This window comes from Panthera tigris, chromosome D3, assembly GCF_018350195.1.
Source record: "Panthera tigris isolate Pti1 chromosome D3, P.tigris_Pti1_mat1.1, whole genome shotgun sequence".
NCBI lineage: Eukaryota > Metazoa > Chordata > Mammalia > Carnivora > Felidae > Panthera > Panthera tigris.
In genome coordinates, this window is record NC_056671.1 from 16461523 (window position 1) to 16481154 (window position 19632).

At 42.5% G+C, this 19632-nt stretch overlaps 1 protein-coding gene across 1 annotated transcript; it reads right to left on the minus strand.

Annotated features, from left to right (window-relative positions):
* Nucleotides 1-1587: 1587 nt before the first annotated feature.
* On the minus strand, nucleotides 1588-19313 carry COQ5 (coenzyme Q5, methyltransferase). Its single transcript, XM_007093553.2, has 7 exons — nucleotides 19073-19313; nucleotides 14629-14778; nucleotides 10529-10750; nucleotides 5926-6032; nucleotides 3311-3399; nucleotides 2434-2545; nucleotides 1588-2353 (listed from the first exon to the last, which is right to left on the minus strand). The coding sequence occupies exons 1-7, from the start codon at nucleotides 19272-19274 to the stop codon at nucleotides 2252-2254; spliced, it is 984 nt and encodes a 327-aa protein (XP_007093615.1). The 5' UTR covers nucleotides 19275-19313; the 3' UTR covers nucleotides 1588-2251.
* Between the last annotated feature and the right edge of the window lie 319 nt (nucleotides 19314-19632).

The window sequence follows — 19632 nt, forward strand, 5'->3', positions numbered from 1 at the left end:
TTGTTTTTCCTGTTTATTACAGTAGTTAAAATGGGAGGATTTCCCCCCTGCTTGCTGCAGGGAAGAAGGATGAGGTTCTGTGGAACAATACAACTGAGTTGATTTAGGTTTGTATTTATATAAACAGACTGAAGATGTTCCCATAGTTCATTTTTCTTTTTCTCCTCTTTCTATATTTCTATATTTCCTCTTTTTTCTCCTCTTTCTATATTTCGATTTGAAGCTTTTAAAGATGTATCAGTCCTGTTCAGTTATCTCTACTTCCAAATAGTCTGCCAGCAATAGATCCTAGAGCTGGTAGAAGTCCACAAATGGCTGGACATTGGGGAGTTCTAATTTGATCAGGCCCATATCTACTGCCTGAAAGTGGCAGTTTTTAATTATTTTATTTTTAAATGTTTGAGAGAGAGTATGCAGGTTCAGGGGAGGGGCAGAGAGAGAATCTTAAGCAGGCTCTGGGCTGTCAGCACAGAGCTGCCCAATGCAGGGCTTGATCCCATCAATGGAAAGATCATGACCCAAGCCAAAAATCACGAGTCATGCTTAACTGACTGAGCCACCCAGGTACCCCTATGTTTTTGATTCAGATGTGAGAAAACCACTTTGCCAGGGAGATAGAACTGGGCTGATGGTTTATGAAATTTCTTCCAGTGTCTGCTGCCTGTTAATTGTAATTTCAAAGGCCAGCTGGCTGAGAAAATGTAAGCTAAAAGTTTATCTAAGGGTTAAGGCTTGTCAAATGTTCTTTTGCTATTCTTTGAGATAGTTGTATATAGATAGCTGTGTGTCTGAAAACTTTATTTATTTTTAATATTAGAGAATGTATACTTGTGAGCCGGGAAGGGGAAGAGAGAGAATCGCAAGCAGGCTCCACACTGTCAGCTTGGAATCCAGCGTGGGGCTTGATCTCACGAACCGTGAGACCTGAGCCGAAATGCTGAACTGATTGAGCCACCCAGGTGCCCCTGAAAGCTTTTCAATGACAGGGCAAGATCTTGTGAGTGAAGGTACATAAATGACCCCCACTGTGCTGGACCAAGACGCAGCATATACCTGAAGGCTTCTGAAATACCCTTGAACTAAGTTCACCACAATTAATACATGGCCAGCCAAGTCACAGGTTGCTTTCTGCAGTTTCTTACTAAAATCCCTTAAAAACCATAAGCTTCATTCACTTCGCAATATTTATGGCCTCGCTTTAACATCAAACAGTAGACTGTACTGAGGAGATGAGTGCTCTGCCCAGCTCTGCCCCTTAGTACTGGGGCGGAGAGGGTGGGTAGGCTAGATAGTTTTCAAACTTTTATAATTTTTTTGGCTATAGAACCCTTCAAACGTATTCTGATAAAGAAGCTCTCGAGGGGTGCCTGGGTGGCTCAGTTAAGTGTCCAACTCTTGATTTTGGCTCTGGTCAAGATCTCAAGGTTGTGAGATTGAGCCCCATGTTGGGCTTGATGCCGGGAGTGGAACCTGCTTGGGATTTTCTCCCTGCTCCTCCCCTTCCTGGTCTCCTGCTTGTGCGCGCGCCCTCTCTCTCTCTCAAAAAAAAAAAAGCTCTCCATATAAAACACAAAAGCAGGAGTTGGCTGGTACATTTATTCTTTCAACAAGGATTTATTGTTTTCTTCATGACAGGCACTGAGGATACAGTAGTCGTTTTTGGTGGAAGAGGAATGAGTGAGTGTTGACAAAAATGTATTTCCCTCACTGATCCCTCCCCAAGAAGAAATAACAAATAGTGCACAAATTGTAAACTCCTTTAGTGGTTCAGTTCATAATTCTAGTTGTGATTGTTAGCCCTCTGACTTGGGCCCTGGTTTTTGGCCCCAGACTTAGTCCTAGGCTGGAAGGCTGACTCAGGTACAGCTAGGACATTTTCTAGTTCACATAATCATTGGATTCAAATGATTCATTATCCCTCTGGAAGGCAGCACCAGCAGAGAAGCTACAAATACACTTAAAAAATGAGAAGTTTTACCTCAACTACACACTGCACGGCCAAGAAAAATTAGCAGGAGTTGAGCACAAAATATAGACCAAATACCTCTGGGAGAAGGCCTGAAGCAGCTCCCAATGAAAGTTGCAACAAAGTGACAGGAATCTGGTTCTTCCACTTGGAGATTGGTCACATCAGAACATGAGTCCAAGGCCCACCTCCTTAAGAGGAGATGTTCTGCTACTGGTCTCACTTCCTTTACTTCCAGGCTTTCGACAGGATGTGACTGGTACACACTCCAGAACAGCAAAGGAGTTACAGTTTGAAGCCAGAATGAATGGCCACAATGCCTGACGTGAGACTTTCGTAAGTCACTTTCTCAAAACCCGCATCCTCTATCATCTCTTTGAACTCCTCCTAAAACACAAAGAAAGATACAGCAAGGATCACCTGGATTTAAACTCCAGGCCCTTTGTTGTAAAATTATGGTTTTGTACCTGAGGTGGGAACTGTCGGATACTCTCTACAAGGTACTGGTAGGACTTCCAATCTCCTGCGATGACTTCTCCCAGGACAGGAATGACCTGGAAGCTATACAGATCATAAAGCCTAAAGAAAAGGATGAAAGATTAAGATTAGAACATGACCCCTGATAAGCAAGAAGTTTTAGGCCTGGAGTCATAAATCCAAATGCCTTGTAGGGTCAGTACCTGAAATAAGCGATGCGGGCCAGGTGCAAGACCAATAGGGAGTAACAAGGTACAATTAGGAAGTAGCATAAAAGTGGAGAAGGCGTGGGGCGCCTGGGTGGCTCAGTTGGTCGAGTGTCTGACTTCGGCTCAGGTCATGATCTCGCAGGTTCATGGGTTCGAGCCCCTGCATTGGGCTCTCTGCTATCAGCGTGGAGCCCACTTTGGATCCTCTGTCCCCATCTCTCTCTGCCCTTTCCCCACTTGTGCTCTGTCTCTCTCAAAATAAGTAAATCTAAAAAAAAGTGGAGAAGGGACAAGCACTACTCAGCTCTGACTACTGCCATGTGGGAATAAGTGCTTTCTCAGTGTTGCCATACATCTGATTTCTCAATTGAAGCTGGAAATTTTCATGTAAAACTTCCTGATTTTTAAATATGAACATCTAAGTCAATTTCTTAAAAACTGATGAGTCAAAATACATCTGTGGGCCAACTTGAGCCTTTGAAATTCTTCTGGCTTAGGTGTTGTCGTTAGAACTGGCTGACCTGAGGTGGCACTGTGTCCCCTAGAGACTCTGAACTATGAGGTTCATGCTTCTAGCTTACTGGCTATTTTCTGTCCATTTGGGGATGGGAAGCCCTTGGCTAGACAATGAGAATAAAGCCCTGTTAACAGTGCCAACCTGGAAATGAGGGGATTGTTCACTTGGCTAAACTCCAGACAGAGAAACCGTCCTCCTGGCTTCAGGACTCGATGGGCTTCCTGGAGTGCCTGAGCAAGACAAGGAACAAGAGAACATACTCCTCAGCAGAACTCACTCAATTCCATGAGGCCAAGACAGCTCGAGCTTCGGTGGGCATTATAAAAGTTAGCATTTCCCATAGCTCCCTTGTGCATTCTTAGCTGGAAAGCTGTAGTAGCAGAGATAACCCTACACTATTCTAAATTTTATAGGCACGAAAAGAAGGTTACTTGGAGCATTCAGACTGGTATAACCACATGGTGGCCAATTTCACAATTATTATTTATTAAAAGCTTATTTCAGGATTTTTTTTCTTTATTTTTTAATGTTTGTTTATTTTTGAGAGAGACAGAGTATGAGCAGGGGAGGGGCAGAAAGAGAGGGAGACACAGAATCCGAAGCAGGCTCCAGCCTCTGAGCTGTCAGCACACAGCCGGACATGGGGCTTGAACTCACGGACCTTGAGATTATGACCTCAGCCAAAGTCAGATGCTGAACTGACTGAGCCACCCAGGCGCCCCTTTTTTCTTTATTTTTAAAAGTAAACTCTTGGGCACCTGGGTGGTTCGGGTGGTTCAGTTGGTTCAGTGTCCTACTTCAGCTCGGGTCATGATCTCATGGTTCATGGGTTTAAGTCTTGAATCGGGCTTGGTGCTGTCAGCACAGAGCCTGCTTTGGATCCTCTGTATCTCCCCACCCCTCCTCTGCTGTGCTCTCTGTCTCAAAAATAAACATTAAAAAAAAAAAAAAGTAAACTCTGCCCAACGTGGGGTTCAAACTTACAACCCCGAGATCAAGGGTTACATGCTCTACCAACAGAGCCAGCCAGGCATCCCTACAATTACTTATTTAAATCACAGTGGATATCCTTTTTGATCTAGCAATTTTACTTCAAGGAACCTATCTTATAGAAATGCATCTATTGGGATATGCATAAAATAAATGTTTATTTTTAAGAGAGAGAGAGAGAGAAAGAGAGAGAATGTGTGTATGTGAGCAGGGGAGGAGGAGAGAGTGAGAGAGGGGGTCAGAGGATCCGAAGTGGGCTCTGTGCTGATATCAGCTAGCCCAATGCGGGGCTTGAACTCCTGAACCACGAGATCATGACCACGAGTTGAAGTAGGACACTCAACTGACTGAACCACCCAGGTGCCCCTCCAAGATACATATTTAATGGAAAAAAGCAATGAGCAAAATGTTTCATATGCTAATATTTGTATAAAAAAAGAAAAAACCGATAAAGACATTGACACAAGAAATTGGTGATTGTCTGGAGGGAGGGGATGCACTGAATGGTTGGGACACATGGATAGGAGGCATACTTTCACTGATACACCTTTTTGTACTTTGAACCTATTCAAAAACATTTTTTTAAATTAACATAATAAACTGGCTACATACACAAGCAGGTCATAAAAACCAAGCTGCAGTGCATCATAAAGATGTCCCACCAAGGTGGCTGAGTGGCTCAGTCGGTTAAGAGTCCAACTTCAGCTCAGGTCATGATCTTACGGTTTGGGAGTTCAAGCCCCATGTCAGGCTCTGTGCTGACAGGTGAGAGCCTGTGTCTTCCTCTCTCTCTCTGCCCTTCCCCCGCCCACACTGTCTCTCTCTCTCTCAAAAATAAATAAACACTAAAAAAAAAAAAAAAAAAGTCCCACCGAAAGCAGAGAAACCAGATAACTAGAGCCCCCATTATAGAACCAAAACGTGGCACCTTGCCTATTACCTTCAAATGCTTTGGGATAGAATGTTGAAGTAGAAATAAAGAAGAACTGCATCAGGTGGTGCCTGGCTGGCTCAGTCAGTGGAGCATGGGACTCTTGATCTCAGGGTTTTGAGTTTGAGCCCCAAGTTGGATGCAGAAATTACTTAAATATAGGGGCGCCTGGGTGGCTCAGTCAGTTAAGCATCTGACTTCGGTTCAGGTGATGATCTCATGGTTTGTGGGTTTGAGCCCAGCATCAGGCTCTGCGCTGGCAGTATGGAGGCTACTTGGGATTCTCTTCTTCCTCTCTGCCCCTCCCCAACTCATGCTGTCTCTCCCTCTCTCAAAATAAATAAACAAACAAATTACTTAAAAATAAAATCTTAAAAAGAAGAACAAAAAGCTGTGTCAGATTACAAGCTGAATGTTCCCTTCTCCCTATAGAGGAACCCATTACTCTAGCTACCTTCTGCCAAAATAGTGTTTGCCTTTTTCTGTGTTGGCCTTGGAAATGCCACTGATCTGCAAACTCAGAGTCAGACAACTTCACAAATGAGAGGAAACAGACGGAATGCCAGAGCAAGACAGACAGCTCAAAGATGTGAATACCAACCCAAGCAACAAAGGCTTCTATGAGGATCTGCTCTGTGGTCTTGGTCTTTTTCAATTTTGTGAGTAGGAAAATTGGCAACTTCAAGGATTGAAGCCCCTAAGCCTGACATGGTCATTCCACTCAAGAGCCGGTTCGAGTGAAGAATCTCTCCCTCCTTCCTCCTTTTCCGTGGGGCCATTCCAGGAGATCTAATATCGTGAGAGTCACTCAAGCTGAGGATGCAGCCATTCATACCTGATCAATGTGTGTGACATTCCGGATCCCAAAGGCAATAGTGTAAACATCAAACTTGTCATCATCAAAGGGCAGTTCTTCAGCATCTCCCAATACCCAAGCAAGTCCTGAAAGAGAAAATCATTTCTGGTCTCAGTCTGGGTAGCTGTCTCTTCTGCACCCAGTGAATTGTCAAACCTGAGGAGGGCATCATGGGAACCCCCCAATTTGTGTAGTCAGCCAGGCAGAATCATGGGCAGCCTGGACACCCCCTAGATGGCTGACTTCTCAAGTGGGGGGAGTCTTATAGTACGGAGCCTCTAAATCTGTGGAATCTGAGACTAACTCTGGATTAGTCTCAGAATTGAACTGAATCATTGGACACCTACCTAGTTGGTGTGGGAGAAATGGAGAACAGTTTGGCGCTGGGCAAATACCATACATGTGGTATCAGCAACCATCACACGCCTGCCTTCATCACTGGGTTCCTGGCCACTGTCTTCAAGGTGTCCTGTCCCCCTGAGGATTTCTTGAAGTCAGCAGGAAGTTCTTTCCCCAAGGGTCTCAGAGTAAAACCTGATGAATACTTAGTTATGCCCACCCTCAAGCAACCTTTACCCAACTAAGTGTTTTGTGTAAAGCACCGTGGTTAAGATCCCGGGTCCTGGGGTTAGACTGCCCGGGTTCTAACTCCAGCTTCACCATTTATTAGCTATATAATCTTGAATAAACTACTTTGACTTGGTTTCCTCATCTGTAAAGTGGAGTTAATAAGAGTATCAGAGGAAATGAAACATTAAAAAAAAATGTTTTTAAAGGGCACCTGGGTGGCTTAGTCGGTTAAGTGTCTGACTTTGGCTCAAGCCATGATCTCATAGTTCATGGGTTCGGGCCCCAGGTTGGGCTCCGTGCTGACAGCTCAGAGCCTGGAGCCTGCTTCGTGGATTCTGTCTCCCTCTCTCTCTGCCCCTCCCCCACTCACATTCTGTCTCTCTCTTGAAAATAAATAAAATGTTAAAAATAATTTTAAAAAATAAAAAAATAAGAGTATCAGAGTGTCATTGGAAGTATTCTAAGTACACAATTTAGCCTAGTTATATTGGTTCTATTGGAGAATTAAAGGGTCAAGACCCAAGTCTGGTCACAAATTCAGAAAACACCCAAGGGAACCCTATAACGGTGGCTATGTCCTCTAAGGATACTGATTCGGCTTTAGTATTACCCAACTTGCAGTGAATTAGACATAAAATGCAATATAGAAGGAAAGCTCTGTAGAGGACAGTAAATGAAAATAACCTCCCTGGAAAGCAAACTGGCAGTAGTTAACAAGCATAAATAAAATAAAATAAAAATAAAATAAAAATAAGCATACCCTTTGACCCAGCTATTTGATTTTTAGGAGGAGGACATTGATGACATCATCATCATCATCATCATTGCAACTGCTCCGACCCCTTGGTGGCAGGGTCTGTATTATCACTTTAAATACATTATCTTATCACATTCTCATACCAACTCCATGGGATAGCTCTTATTATCATCCTCACGTTTTAGATGAGCAAAGCTGAGTATCAGAAAGGTTAAAGCAGCTTACCCAAGGTCATATGGAGGGACTGGAACTCAGGTTGTTTTATCCCAGAGCCTGTGTTTTTCAATAGCTATGGTATATTACCTCCTTCTATAAGGTGGTTTTTATTCTCTTTATTTAAAAATTTTTTTTAAGTTTATTTATTTTTGAGAGAGACAGAGACACAGTGTGAGTGAATGAGAGGGTGAGAGAGAGGGAGACACAGAATCCAAAGCAGGCTCCAGGCTCTAAGCTGTTAGCACAGTGCTCGATGCAGGGCTTGAACTTACGAACCGCGAGATCATGACCTGAGCTGAAGTCGGCCGCTTAACTGACTGAGCCACCCAGGCGTCCCTATTCTCTCCATTTTATAGATAAAGTAATTGAAATGTAAAGAGTTTAAACAATTGTCCAAGGTTATATAGAAGGTAAAAAAATTAACAAACGCATGCAAAAATTTACAAATATGGATGTTACAATGCTGTGCAATGTGCAAAAACACTAGAAAAAAAAATGAAAGATCAGTTGGTTATTGGTTATGTAAATTGGTTATGTGAAATCTTCATGATTCACATCCATACAGGAGAATATAATAAATAATGATTTTAAGGAATTTTTAATGACATAGAAAAATCTCATGATACAATGCTGAATTAGGGCAGGATACTAAATTTGTATATACAGGAAGGCTTTAATTTCATAAAAAGGAAATGAAAGTGATTTGCAATTATAGGTAACATTTACTTTCTTCTTAATACTTTTCCAAAATCCAAAAGTTCTCCTAAATATACCACTTTTATAACCTATGAAATAATTTGTTTAAAGCTCCAGCCCACAGAGCTTACATTTGGGGAAGAAGTGCTCCACATAAAATACAAATAAACAGCGCTACACATAAATATGCCTTTCACATTAACTTTTACTATTACAAAATAATTTCTAGGATCCTCCTTAGTTTCAACTCTTTTTGCATGAGAGTTTTTACAAAGACATCATTATCGGAGACTGACAAAGCCAGGAGGAAAGATAAAAAACTGTCCTATGCAGCACTTGGTAATTCCTATGCCAGTGGATTTGTCTTGGCAGTTGGGAGAGGCTGAAGGGCAAGCTATGGTATGGAAGAGGTGAATCCAGAAATGGAACACTGCCTATCATTTCTTTCGTTGTTCTCCATTCTTTACGGCTAAGCACCAGAGGGAAGGGAAACACGTTTTTCAGTAGGAGTAAGGAAACATAGTGCCTTTGTCTAAAAACACTAGGGACTGTCTGCTTTCTGATCAGCGTTGATGGTTAACAAAAGAGCCCTTCATCTTGTAGGCCAAGTGGGTTGTTCGTCTAGGCAGCTTGTTCTGGGGGTGGGAGGAGGAGGAGGAGGAAGAATTGAACTAAAATAACCATAGACACTCCTGGTGGGGGAAGGGGAGGCCAGGAACGCTGATGGTGACCTGAGGGACTTTATTTTCTTTGTCCTATCCCACTGTCTCACACAGTGGCTGCCTGCAGTGCTTGGCGAGCTGGGAAGAGGGCAGTGCAGCAGCTGTGAAAAGTGAGCTAAACGGTGGTGTGGCTGCCGGATCCTTACTTCTACTTGGAAAAAACTGGGGGAGAGTATTTTAAAATATGAAAACAAACAGAAAGCGAAATGTGAAATCTAGGTCTTTAAGCCAGGGCACAAACTGCCCATTTTCAGGTTGCAGTGGGTTCCCAGAGATGTGCAGTCACCCTCCTGTCTGCTGCTGAGAGTACTGTTTACAGGTGTTTCTTTAACTCTATCAGCTGGGGCCTCTGAAAAACAGATGCTGATAAAATAATTAAAAAAAAAAAAAAAAAAGCAAGGAACATGCTGAGATGATGGAGGAGTGCAAATGTTTTGTTTGTTTGTTTGTTTGTTTTGGAGGGGGAGTGCAGGGGAGAACACCCAGGGAAGATAAAAGGAAGAGGAAGCAAGACTGAGCAGAGAAAGCCTACAGATCAGTGCAGATCTGATAAAGCTTAGCCAAGCCAATAGGGAGCTCTGGAACCCTGCCAGAAAAGAGCCCAACTTGGAAGCTGAGGCAGAGCCTAAAAGTTGTAAGAGCTGGAGGCTGTCAGCTGCTTGCACTCCTTGTGTCTGAAGGACATGTTTCTGCTTTAGGGGCAAAGCACCTTCTCAGCTACCACATCTGTCAACCCCTTTGAGTACTGATGGGATATGATATGGCTCAAAAACAGGACACTGGGGTCAGCAGGGAGTTGCCGGGAATTGAAAGCAAAACTGTCTCAGGGCCTAAGGGCTAAGATCAGAAGATTCAGCTCCAAATTGGGGTCTGCCTATTTAAAAGTTGTGTGACTTGAGTAGGACACTTCAACTTTTTGGGCTTTGGTTATCCGCTCAGTCACATGGGGCTGATAATCTAACTCCCTGGGTTGCTGAAATAACGTACATAACAGCATACAAACTGGATTCATGCAAATTATCATTGATTCCTGCCTATCTGTACGTTTTTGGAAGCTGAAAAATAAAGCTCTTCAACATTTTATATATCTTATTTCATAAACATACAAAAATGGGGCGCCTGGTTGACTCAGTTGGTTAAGTGTCTGACTTCAGCTCAGGTCATAATCTCCTGGTTTGTGGGTTCCAGCCCTGCGTTGGGCTCTGTGCTGACAGCTCAGAGCCTGGAGCTTACCTTGGTTTCTGTGTCTCCCTCTCTGTCTGCCCCTCCTCTGCTCGTGCTCTGTCTCTTTCTGTCTCTCAAAAATAAATGTTTTTTTTTAATTTTTTTTAATGTTTATTTATTTTTGAGACAGAGAGAGACAGAGTATGAACGGGGGAGGGGCAGAGAGAGAGAGGGAGACACAGAATCGGAAGCAGGCTCCAGGCTCTAAGCCATCAGCCCAGAGCCTGACGCGGGGCTCGAACTCACGGACTGCGAGATCGTGACCTGAGCTGAAGTTAGACGCTTAACCGACTGAGCCACCCAGGCGCCCCTCAAAAATAAATGTTAAAAAAAACCCCAAAAAACAAAAAGGACACAAACATTTCTGTAGTGTCTACTTTCTGTAGGACTGACTTACCAGCTTTGTATCCCCGAGCATGGGCTTTCTGCTTTCCAATCTTTAGCATCTCCTTGTTGATGTCACAGACCACAACCCGGGAACCGCCCAAGGGGTCCTCTTCATTTTGGTACTTTTTGGCAATTTCTTCCCAGGATAAATTTTGCTGGGCCCGTAACTGCCTCTTCTGCTTTCCCTTATGCTGTGCCTGAACATAATTAAGGAACCGGAATGCAATGTCACCTGTGGAAAGCCAACAGGAGGAAAGATGCAAACACAAATACAAACAAAACCCCAGCATTTCCAAAACCCAAACAGAGATACAAAGGGACAAGATTTGAGGAGTGTACAAAAATTGAAATTTCTCTTCATTTATATAGTAACTACTAACATCAATTTTTAAAAACTTCATATATATATATATATATATATATATACATTTAAAGCTTACTTATTTAATTTTGAGAGAGAGAAAAAGCAAGCACAAACAGGGGAGGGGGGAGAGAGAGGATCCCAAGCAGGCTCTGTGCTGCCAGCGCAGAACCTGACATGGGGCTCGAACCCACAAACTGTGAGAACTTGACCTGAACTGGAACCAAGAGTTAGCTGGATGCTTAACCAACTGAGCCACCCAGGTGTCCCTTCTAATATATTTTTTAAGATTTCATTTTATTTTTTAATGTTTATTTTATTTATTTTGAGAGAGAGAGCACGCACATACGCAGGAGTGGCAGAGGGGCAGAGAGAGAGAGAGAGAGAGACCCAAGCAGGTTCTGTGCTGTCAGCGCAAAGCTCGACATGTCCATCCCATGAACCGTGAGATCATGACCTGGGCTGAAATCAAGAGTCAGACACTTGGGACACCTGGGTGGCTCAGTTGTTGAACATCCAACTCTTGATTTTGGCTTAGGTCATGATCCCAGGGTCGTGGGATTGAGTCCCGAGTCGGGTTCTGCGCTGAGTGTGGAGGCTGCTTAGGATTCTCTCTCTCTCTCTCTCTCTCTCTCTCTCTCTCTCTCTCTCTCTCTCTCCCCCTGCCCCTCCCCTGCTTGTGCTCTCTCACTCTCTCTCTCTCTCAAATAAAAAATTGAGAAAAAAAGAGTTGCATGTTCTATCAACTGAACCAGCCAGGTTCCCTGTTAACTTCTAATATTCTTAAAAACCTTTTAAGGCGCCTGGGTGGCTCAGTTGGTTGAGCATCCAACTCTTGATTTTAGCTCAGGTCTTGATCTCAGCATCGTGAGTTCAAGCCCCCCGCTGGGTTCCACGCTGGGCATCGAGCCTACTTAAAGAAAAACAAAAAACAAAAAACAAAACTTAAAAAAAAATAGCATAAGTAATGCACGGATACGTTCTCACTACAAAAGACTCATCTAAATATTTAGAAGAAAACATAAAAGTTCCATTCTTTCTCCATACCCTCTCCAGACACAACCAGTGTCAAGTGCTTAGTGTGAAGCCCTTCTAGTCTCTAATAATTGTTAGGAAAGCAACATAAGGGTATAGTTACCAGCAATGGTTCCCTGCCCTACCACTTCCCATGCCCAGTTCAGCTCCCTAGAGACCGTCTTTCTCAACTCTTTCAGCTGTTCCTCCTGTTGGTTCCAGCTCTTTACTTACCGTGCTTATAATGATACCCCGCCCCTCTTCTCTGGTTGCCTCCATCTTCCCAATATATTTGTATCACATTTCATAGTTCCTCACAGATCCCTTTGTAAACTAGAGTAACAGACTAATTAATATTTTATTTCTATCTCATCAGCTACAGATGGTACCTCTTGAACCCCTTCAGCCTTCTATTGTGTGAAGTTTAATGCCGTCATGACTGATAACATACATTGTTCTACCGCTATAATTATGTCTCCTCTGCTTTGTTGGTTAGAGTCTAAAAGCTGAAAATCAAAAGTGTTTATGTTATCGTGACCAGGTAAATACTGTTTGGGCCAAAACAGTGCTTTCTAGGATCGCATTTCCTTTGTTACAAAGTTGTCTTTGTTATCCTTACGCTATTTGCAAGAAATATATCTTCTTAAGTTTTTCCAGTCTCTGCAACAAATTAGGCATTCTCTGGTCACTTTTCTATATATTTAAGTACTTTATACGTACTCCTATAAAACAACTTAAAACCTACACAGGGATATTCTACACATAGTTACACAACTTGTTTTCTTTCTCTTCCCACTGAATATGTCCTTGAGAACTTTCCACCAGTATTTATAGCATCCATTTAAATAGCTACATAATATTTCGTAGAAGGGATGTATCTTAATTTAAAACAATTTCTTTACTGAGGCAGAAATAGGTTACTTCCAATTTTTCACTACTACTAAAAATGATGCAGTGAGCATATTTGTAGCTATATATTTTTAAAATGTCTTTTTTAATATATGGGATTACCTTCTAATTACATTTTCTAAATGGGCAGTTGCCAGTATGCAGTAATGTTACGGGTTAAGCCACAGATGTAAGCAGCTCTGACTGAACCCTTTCTATATCTGTATCTTTGTGCAAGTTATTTTTTTCTTTTTTTTAGACTACACATGGAGAATTGGAATTGTAGGATCCTAGACTATAAAGATTCTAGATTTTTAAAAAAGTTTTATTTATTTTTGAGAAAGAGAGCGCACAGGAGCAGGGAACAGGGGGAGAGGGAGAGAAAGAATCCCAAGTAGGCTCCGCACTATCAGCGTGGAGCCTGATGAAGAGCTGGGTCTCATAAGGCTTGAGATCATGACCTGAGCTGAAACCACAAGTCAGATGCTTAACCAACTGAGCCACCCAGGAGCCCCTAAAGATTCTAAATTGTAATAGATTCTGTTAAATTGTCTTCCACTGAACAAGGTGTCTTACTGCTTTCTGAGCTTCCATTGAGGAGAGGACCAGACAGAAACATGTTTCACACATGGAGACTGTTCTGTAATTTGTTATTCCATATTATTCAATTGGTATAGATTATGACATTATTACATTGTATGACACATTATTCTAATGTAATTTAACATGTAAATTAACCATTTGATAACATCCCAAGATGCATTTTAGAAACCCGTGACATTTTCTCCCCAAATGCCTAGTGTGCACCAAGTAACAAAGAACCACATATAAACAATTGAGCTTTTGGGGCATTCACTTTCAAACGTCCCCTGTCTGTAAAGAGAGTTTTCCTACAATTCTTTCTAATCTTATATTCTAATAAACTTTTGCCTGCTGCTCAAAAAAAACAAAACACAATTGAGATTTTGATTTCTGATGTGGTAGTGGATTGAGCAGAAAAGGTTGTCTAGAGAGCTTATGGAATATTGTAAAAGGCATCCCCCCCAAAGAAAAAGGGAAAGTGGATTAAAGGTTAAACAGAATATAAAATGGTCGGGTGCCTGGGTGGCTCAGTCGGTTAAGCATCCGACTTTGGCTGAGGTCGTGATCTCACAGCTTGTGAGTTCGAGCCGCACATCGGGCTCTGTGCTGACAGCTCACAGCTTGGAGCCTGCAGTCTGCTTCAGATTCTGTGTCTCCCTATCTCTATGTCACTTGCCCTGCTCGTGCTCTCTCTCTCTCTCTCTCTCTCAAAAATAAATACAAAAAGAAAAGAAAATGGTCAAGTAGAGGGTGAGATGTTGCTGGAGTAAAAAGTAATCTATTTACTTTGTAACCTGTGCATTTTAGAAAAATGATAGGCATAAAGTTGATATTTTGTGCTTTTGAGTGATATTTAGTTAAACGTTTCTTAGAAGTATATTGATTTTGGGGGTACCTAAGTGGCTCAGTGGGCTAAGCATCCAACTCTTGATCTAGACTCAATTTATGATCTCACCATTTCATGAATTTGAGCCCCACATCAGGCTCTGTGCTGACAGCGGTGTGGATTCTCTCTCTCCTCTCTCTGTGCCCCTCCCCCACTCTCTCTCCTCTCTCTGCCCCTCCCCCATGCACACTGTCTCTCTCTCTCTCTCTCTCTCTCTCTCAAAATAAATAAACATTAAAAAAATTTAAAGAAAGAAGTATATTGATTTTCAATTACCATCTTCAGCCTAATGGTAGTTAAGCTAGCTCATTCCAACAAGAAACACTAACTTCCGTAAAATAATGCTCAGGATACTCAAGGATTCTCAACTGGACATTACCTGTGCCTCCAGCAACATCGAGCAGCTGGGTCCCAGGAAACGGGCGCATCTTCCAGAGCAGCAAATCCTTCCAAATACGGTGGATACCAAGGCTCATCATATCATTCATCACATCATACTTCTTGGCCACACTTTCAAACACATGATAGACTGACATAGGAGAAATACAACACAATTAATTGTGCTATTAACACGATTAACTTGGGGAAGTCCTAAATGAAAGAGGATGAAGCTTTTCTCCCCTGAAGTTGCCTGTCTTTGTTGAAATTAAGCTATAATGCTTGATGCCCAAATCTACCACCCCCCCCTTTTTTTAATGTTTATTTATTTTTGAGAGAGTGCAGCGGGTGCAGAAAGAGGGAGACAGAAAATCCGAAGTGGGCTCTGTGCTGACAGCAGCAAGCCCAATGTGGGGCTCGAACTCACAAACCGCAAGATCATCGAATCTTGAGCCGAATTCAGACGCTCAACAAACTGAGCCACCCAGGTGCCCCCTCAATCTACCCCTTAACCTCTTTTTAAAAAGGCTTAAATTATTCTAGGTAGGAAACCAACTTCTTTTCTGCTGTCTTAGTTACCTTTATCTAGGACCAATGCCTCAATAATGCCACACACCTACTTGGTACTAAATAGGTTTCCAGTTCTTAGAGGATGTCGTGGGGTGGGGGGGTATGGAATTTTTCTAATGGTTATTATAGTAGAAAAACAACAAAACCATTGGAAAGACATGGCTAATAGATGGGAAGGTCTCAGTTCATCTCTGCTGGGATCACAGAGAAAAACAACAGGTACAATTTAGGGCCAAGCCACACTGCAGAGGGCCCTCCTAAATTTTCTCATTAATCTAATAGGATCAAGGGTGAATGTGGAATCTGAGCTAACTGGAAAAGGAATTTACTATCCAAAACACTTTAAAGCACAGGCTACATTTAACTGCTTTACACCTGTTTCTCTGCCCATAAGATGAAAAACTCAGTGTCAGCTCCCTATCACCCTGCCATAAGGCTAAATTAGGTAATGAAGGAGAGACGCTTTGAGTTTCAGATGAAATGTGCGGCATAGATCCAAACCATCACTGTCCTCTGCTGAATCAGCACACTACAGGGCTCCTCCTTTAACTCCATCTTGAGTGCCTTTCTCAACCCCAGGATCTCCAAGCTTGCTTTTTTCTTTTGAACACCTTTTGGGGTATTGAGGGACACTAAGGCTCAACCCCCTGAGTATAAGCAATTTTTGCTTTGCATGGTTCTGATATACATGAATTTCAGTTATGGTGGCTTAGTTAAATAACATCAGTCCCCCAGCAACATCATTCAGTTCCAATGGTATGTAAACTGTGAGTAATTGCATACAGTGCAAACTCCGCTGGTAGTTCTTCAGTTCATAAATCAATCTGTAAATAACAGACATATCACGATCAGTAACCAATCGTGTCACTTCTTTAAGTTTGTGGTTGCTAGGTCACTGCACATCAGTCATTCAGTTCACACACAGACAGCAAAGCATGTAGTTGTGTTACCTCCTTATCTCTCAGTTGTAAACACATGCGGCATTTTACAAAACTAGGTAATTCAAAGAGGAAATTGGCCGGGGCGCCTGCATGGCTCAGTCAGTTAAGCGTCTGACTTCAACTCAGGTCTAATCTCACTGTTGTTGAGTCTGAGCCCCATGTTGGGCTCTGCGCTGACAGCTGGGAGCCTGGAGCCTGCTTCAGGTTCTGCGTCTCCCTCTCTCTCTGCCCCACCCCCGCTCATGCTCTGTCTCTCTCTGTCTCTCAAAAATGAATAAATGTTAAAAAGATATTAAAAAAAAAGAGGAAATTGGCCAACGAAAATGAAAGCACCGCAAAGAAGTGAAAAGTGGTAATACTGGAAGTGAAATGTCCATGGGATTATAGGAGAAACAGCTGACAACGTTGATACTCGAGAGACTCTAGCTACGCAGCTGGAAAAACTTTGTGAAGATGAACTTATGGACATAAATGAGGATGTGGTTGTGACAAAAGGTTGAAGATGTCCCAGAGGAAATGATGCCAGTGAAAAAATCTCACACTAAAGGAATTCCTGGAGATATTTCATGACCCTTGAAAGTGAAAAGATAAAATGTTACAAGCTGATTGAAACTTAGAAAGGAGTATGGCAATTTGCCAAGGCATAGAGAAGATGCTTGCTCCCTATTGTAAATACATGACCAGAAGGTAGCAAACACTGTTCAAACTACTCTTCATTCATTTTTTTATGAAGGAATAAAACAGCTTAATGTTTCTAATTTTATTAGAATTTTAACTCAATTGAAAAATTTAAAATTTGAAAATCCTAATAAAGATTTTTTTATGTGTTACATCTTTATAATATTTTTAAATGTTTATTTATTTTTGAGAGAGAGAGTGTGAGCAGGGGAGGGTTAGAGAGCAAGGGAGACACAGAATGCAAAGCAGGCTCCAGGTTCTGAGCTGTCCGCACAGAGCCCGACATGACGCTCAAGTTCACAAACCGTGAGATCATGACCCGAGCCAAAGTCGGATGCTCAACCCACTGAGCCACCCAGGTGCCCCTACATTAAATAAGTTAAAATTAAACCTAATCTGGGGGCATTTGGCTGGCTCAGTCAGTAGAGCATCTGACTCTTTATCTCAGGGTTGTGTGTTCAAGCCCCAGGTTGGGTGTGTAGCCCACTTAAAAAAAAAAAAAAGAATAAAAACAAATTAAACCTAATTTTAAATTATAGTGTGCTGAGTAAATATTGACTTTACTATTTGTTTCATTGGCCCTATACATTTATAATTAACAGTGAGGAAGTTTTTGATGTTCAATAATTTAAAAAAAAATTTTTTTACATATATTTATTTTTGAGAAACAGAGTGAGACAAAGCGTGAGCGGGAGAGGGGCAGAGAGAGAGAAGGAGACACAGAATCTGAAGCAGGCTCCAGGCTCTGAGCAAGCGGTCAGCACAGAGCCTGATGCGGGGCATGAACTCACGAACTGTGAGATCATGACCTGAGCTAAAGTCAGACGCTCAACAGACTGAGCCACCCAGGCGCCCCAACAATTTTTTTTTTTAAGTAAGCTCTATGCCCTCGTGACCCTGAGGTCAAGAGTCACATGCTCCACCAACTGAGCCAGCCAGGTGACCCTGATGTTCAATAATTTTTAGAGGTCATGGAACAGTTGCAATTTTTCTCATTGATAATTAAGATCATTGTACATGATTTCAGCGTGCATGGTCATTTTTATAGTCCTGCAATAGTGTGCAAGAGGAAGACTGCCTGCACTTCAATGTTGGCTCCCAAGGTGGGAGATCTAGATTTAGCTCAGTGGGTAATTTCTTCCTTGCTTGTCATTGTGTGAGATGTTGTTTATATGTTGTAAAGTACAATACAGAGGTTAGGCATTATCATTTTGGAAGCAACCCACCTGAATTCAAGTCCCCAATTTTGCCACTTATTAGCAGAACCTTGGGCAAGTGACTTAACATCTCTGTTTCATGAATGAGCCACTGTACTAGCTTTCTGGGGACTCACAGTTCTATGAAATAAATGTTAATTTAAAATAAATATTCAAAGAGTTACTACAGTAAAGCTATGTATTTAGTAAGGCGGAGGTGAGAGGTAAGACAACGAAGTGGTCTTTAGAAGGATGGGACATTCCATTGTGAATTCTTTCTCTTTATTTCCTGGGTGACCATAGGCCAAGTGAAGGAAACTCTCAGAGCCTCACCATACCCATCTGTAAAATGGGCACAATACCTTCCCCATTATAAGTGGTACAGATGGGAGTTTTAAAATAGTTCTTTTCCTTTCCCATGCCTATAGCACAATGGACACAAAGAAAGTGCTCAACAATACCTAACCTTTATCTAGCAGTTATGAAGTGCCAGGCGTTGTTCAAAATACTTTAACTTATGAAGTAATCTAATCCTTATTATAACTCTAAGAGAAAGGTTACCATTATTCCTACATATAAAACTTGGAAGCTGAGGCCCAGAGAAGTTAGTTTCCTTCTTCCTTTCTAGAAAAAATGGTCCATCCCTTTAGCAAGAGGTGAAAAACATGAGCTGTGTGGTCACACCAAACTGAGTTGGAATGCTGGTTCCACCATGTTAAATTGGGCAAATTGTTGTTTGATCTTTAAGTCTCAGTTTCCTCATGTGTAACTTGGGCATAACAATACCCACTGTCGGGAGGTTGAAATGAGAAGTGGAAATAATATCTGCATGGTGCCTGGCACATCACAAACATCCAACTGATGGGATTTAGTGAGAATTATTGTGTTCAATAAGAGGAGGCATCTAAGCTCTGAGGAGTCAGGCTGAGGTGACTCCTTGAAGGTCAGGACTGCACAGGCCACGGCATACGGGTCAACAGGACGTAAAACCAACTCCTAGCTGAGCAGAAGAAACTAGATCGCAGATAGATCCCTCCATCCGCCCTCTCGCCCCTTTCACCTTTGCCCCCCTTCTCTTCCTCCGACACAGTCTCAAATCCGAAGTGTGTTTCCGTTGCCTGCTTCTCTTGGGATAATTGCCGCGCACCCAGCGGACCCCCAGGCCAGGAGCTACGAAGCCCGGGGAGCTCGCAGCACCGCATCAGCCGCGACCACCTACGACCGCAATAGCTCCAGAGAGCGCAGCTCCTGGGGGCCGCCATCTTGGCAGTAGGGTGACAGCAGCCGGACCGTACGTCATGTTGCATCACTAGAGGGTCGACGGCGGCCGGTAGGAGACAGTAGTGATCGAACGCGCCCTGAAACCCTTTACTAGAGAGCTATGCATGATCTCTGGGATCCAGAGGCTAGTCTTTGAGCACCCGAAATCCTTTTTCTTTCTTCCCACGTTGAATATAGAATTTACCAGAAATGAAGGGACCTTAGGAAGAGCCCCCAGTCGCGTCTCAGCGGCCATGTCTCTGAATCTTGTCGACCAGTAGTGTGAATGCTAACTCACAAGATCTACAGTAACTCTGGTTTTCTGATGCAGAAGGAGGAAATTGAGATACGGTGTGGTTT

Excerpts from the sequence above, each read along its gene's own strand:
- COQ5 (XM_007093553.2), bottom strand. The coding sequence starts at position 19,274 with ATGGCGGCCCCCAGGAGCTGCGCTCTCTGGAGCTATTGCGGTCGTAGG. Across the intron at positions 3,400-5,925 it reads ATGTCACACACATTGATCAG|GCACTCCAGGAAGCCCATCG; the intron begins GTATGAATGGCT and ends TGTCTTGCTCAG. Across the intron at positions 2,546-3,310 it reads AACAATCCCCTCATTTCCAG|GCTTTATGATCTGTATAGCT; the intron begins GTTGGCACTGTT and ends CCTTTTCTTTAG.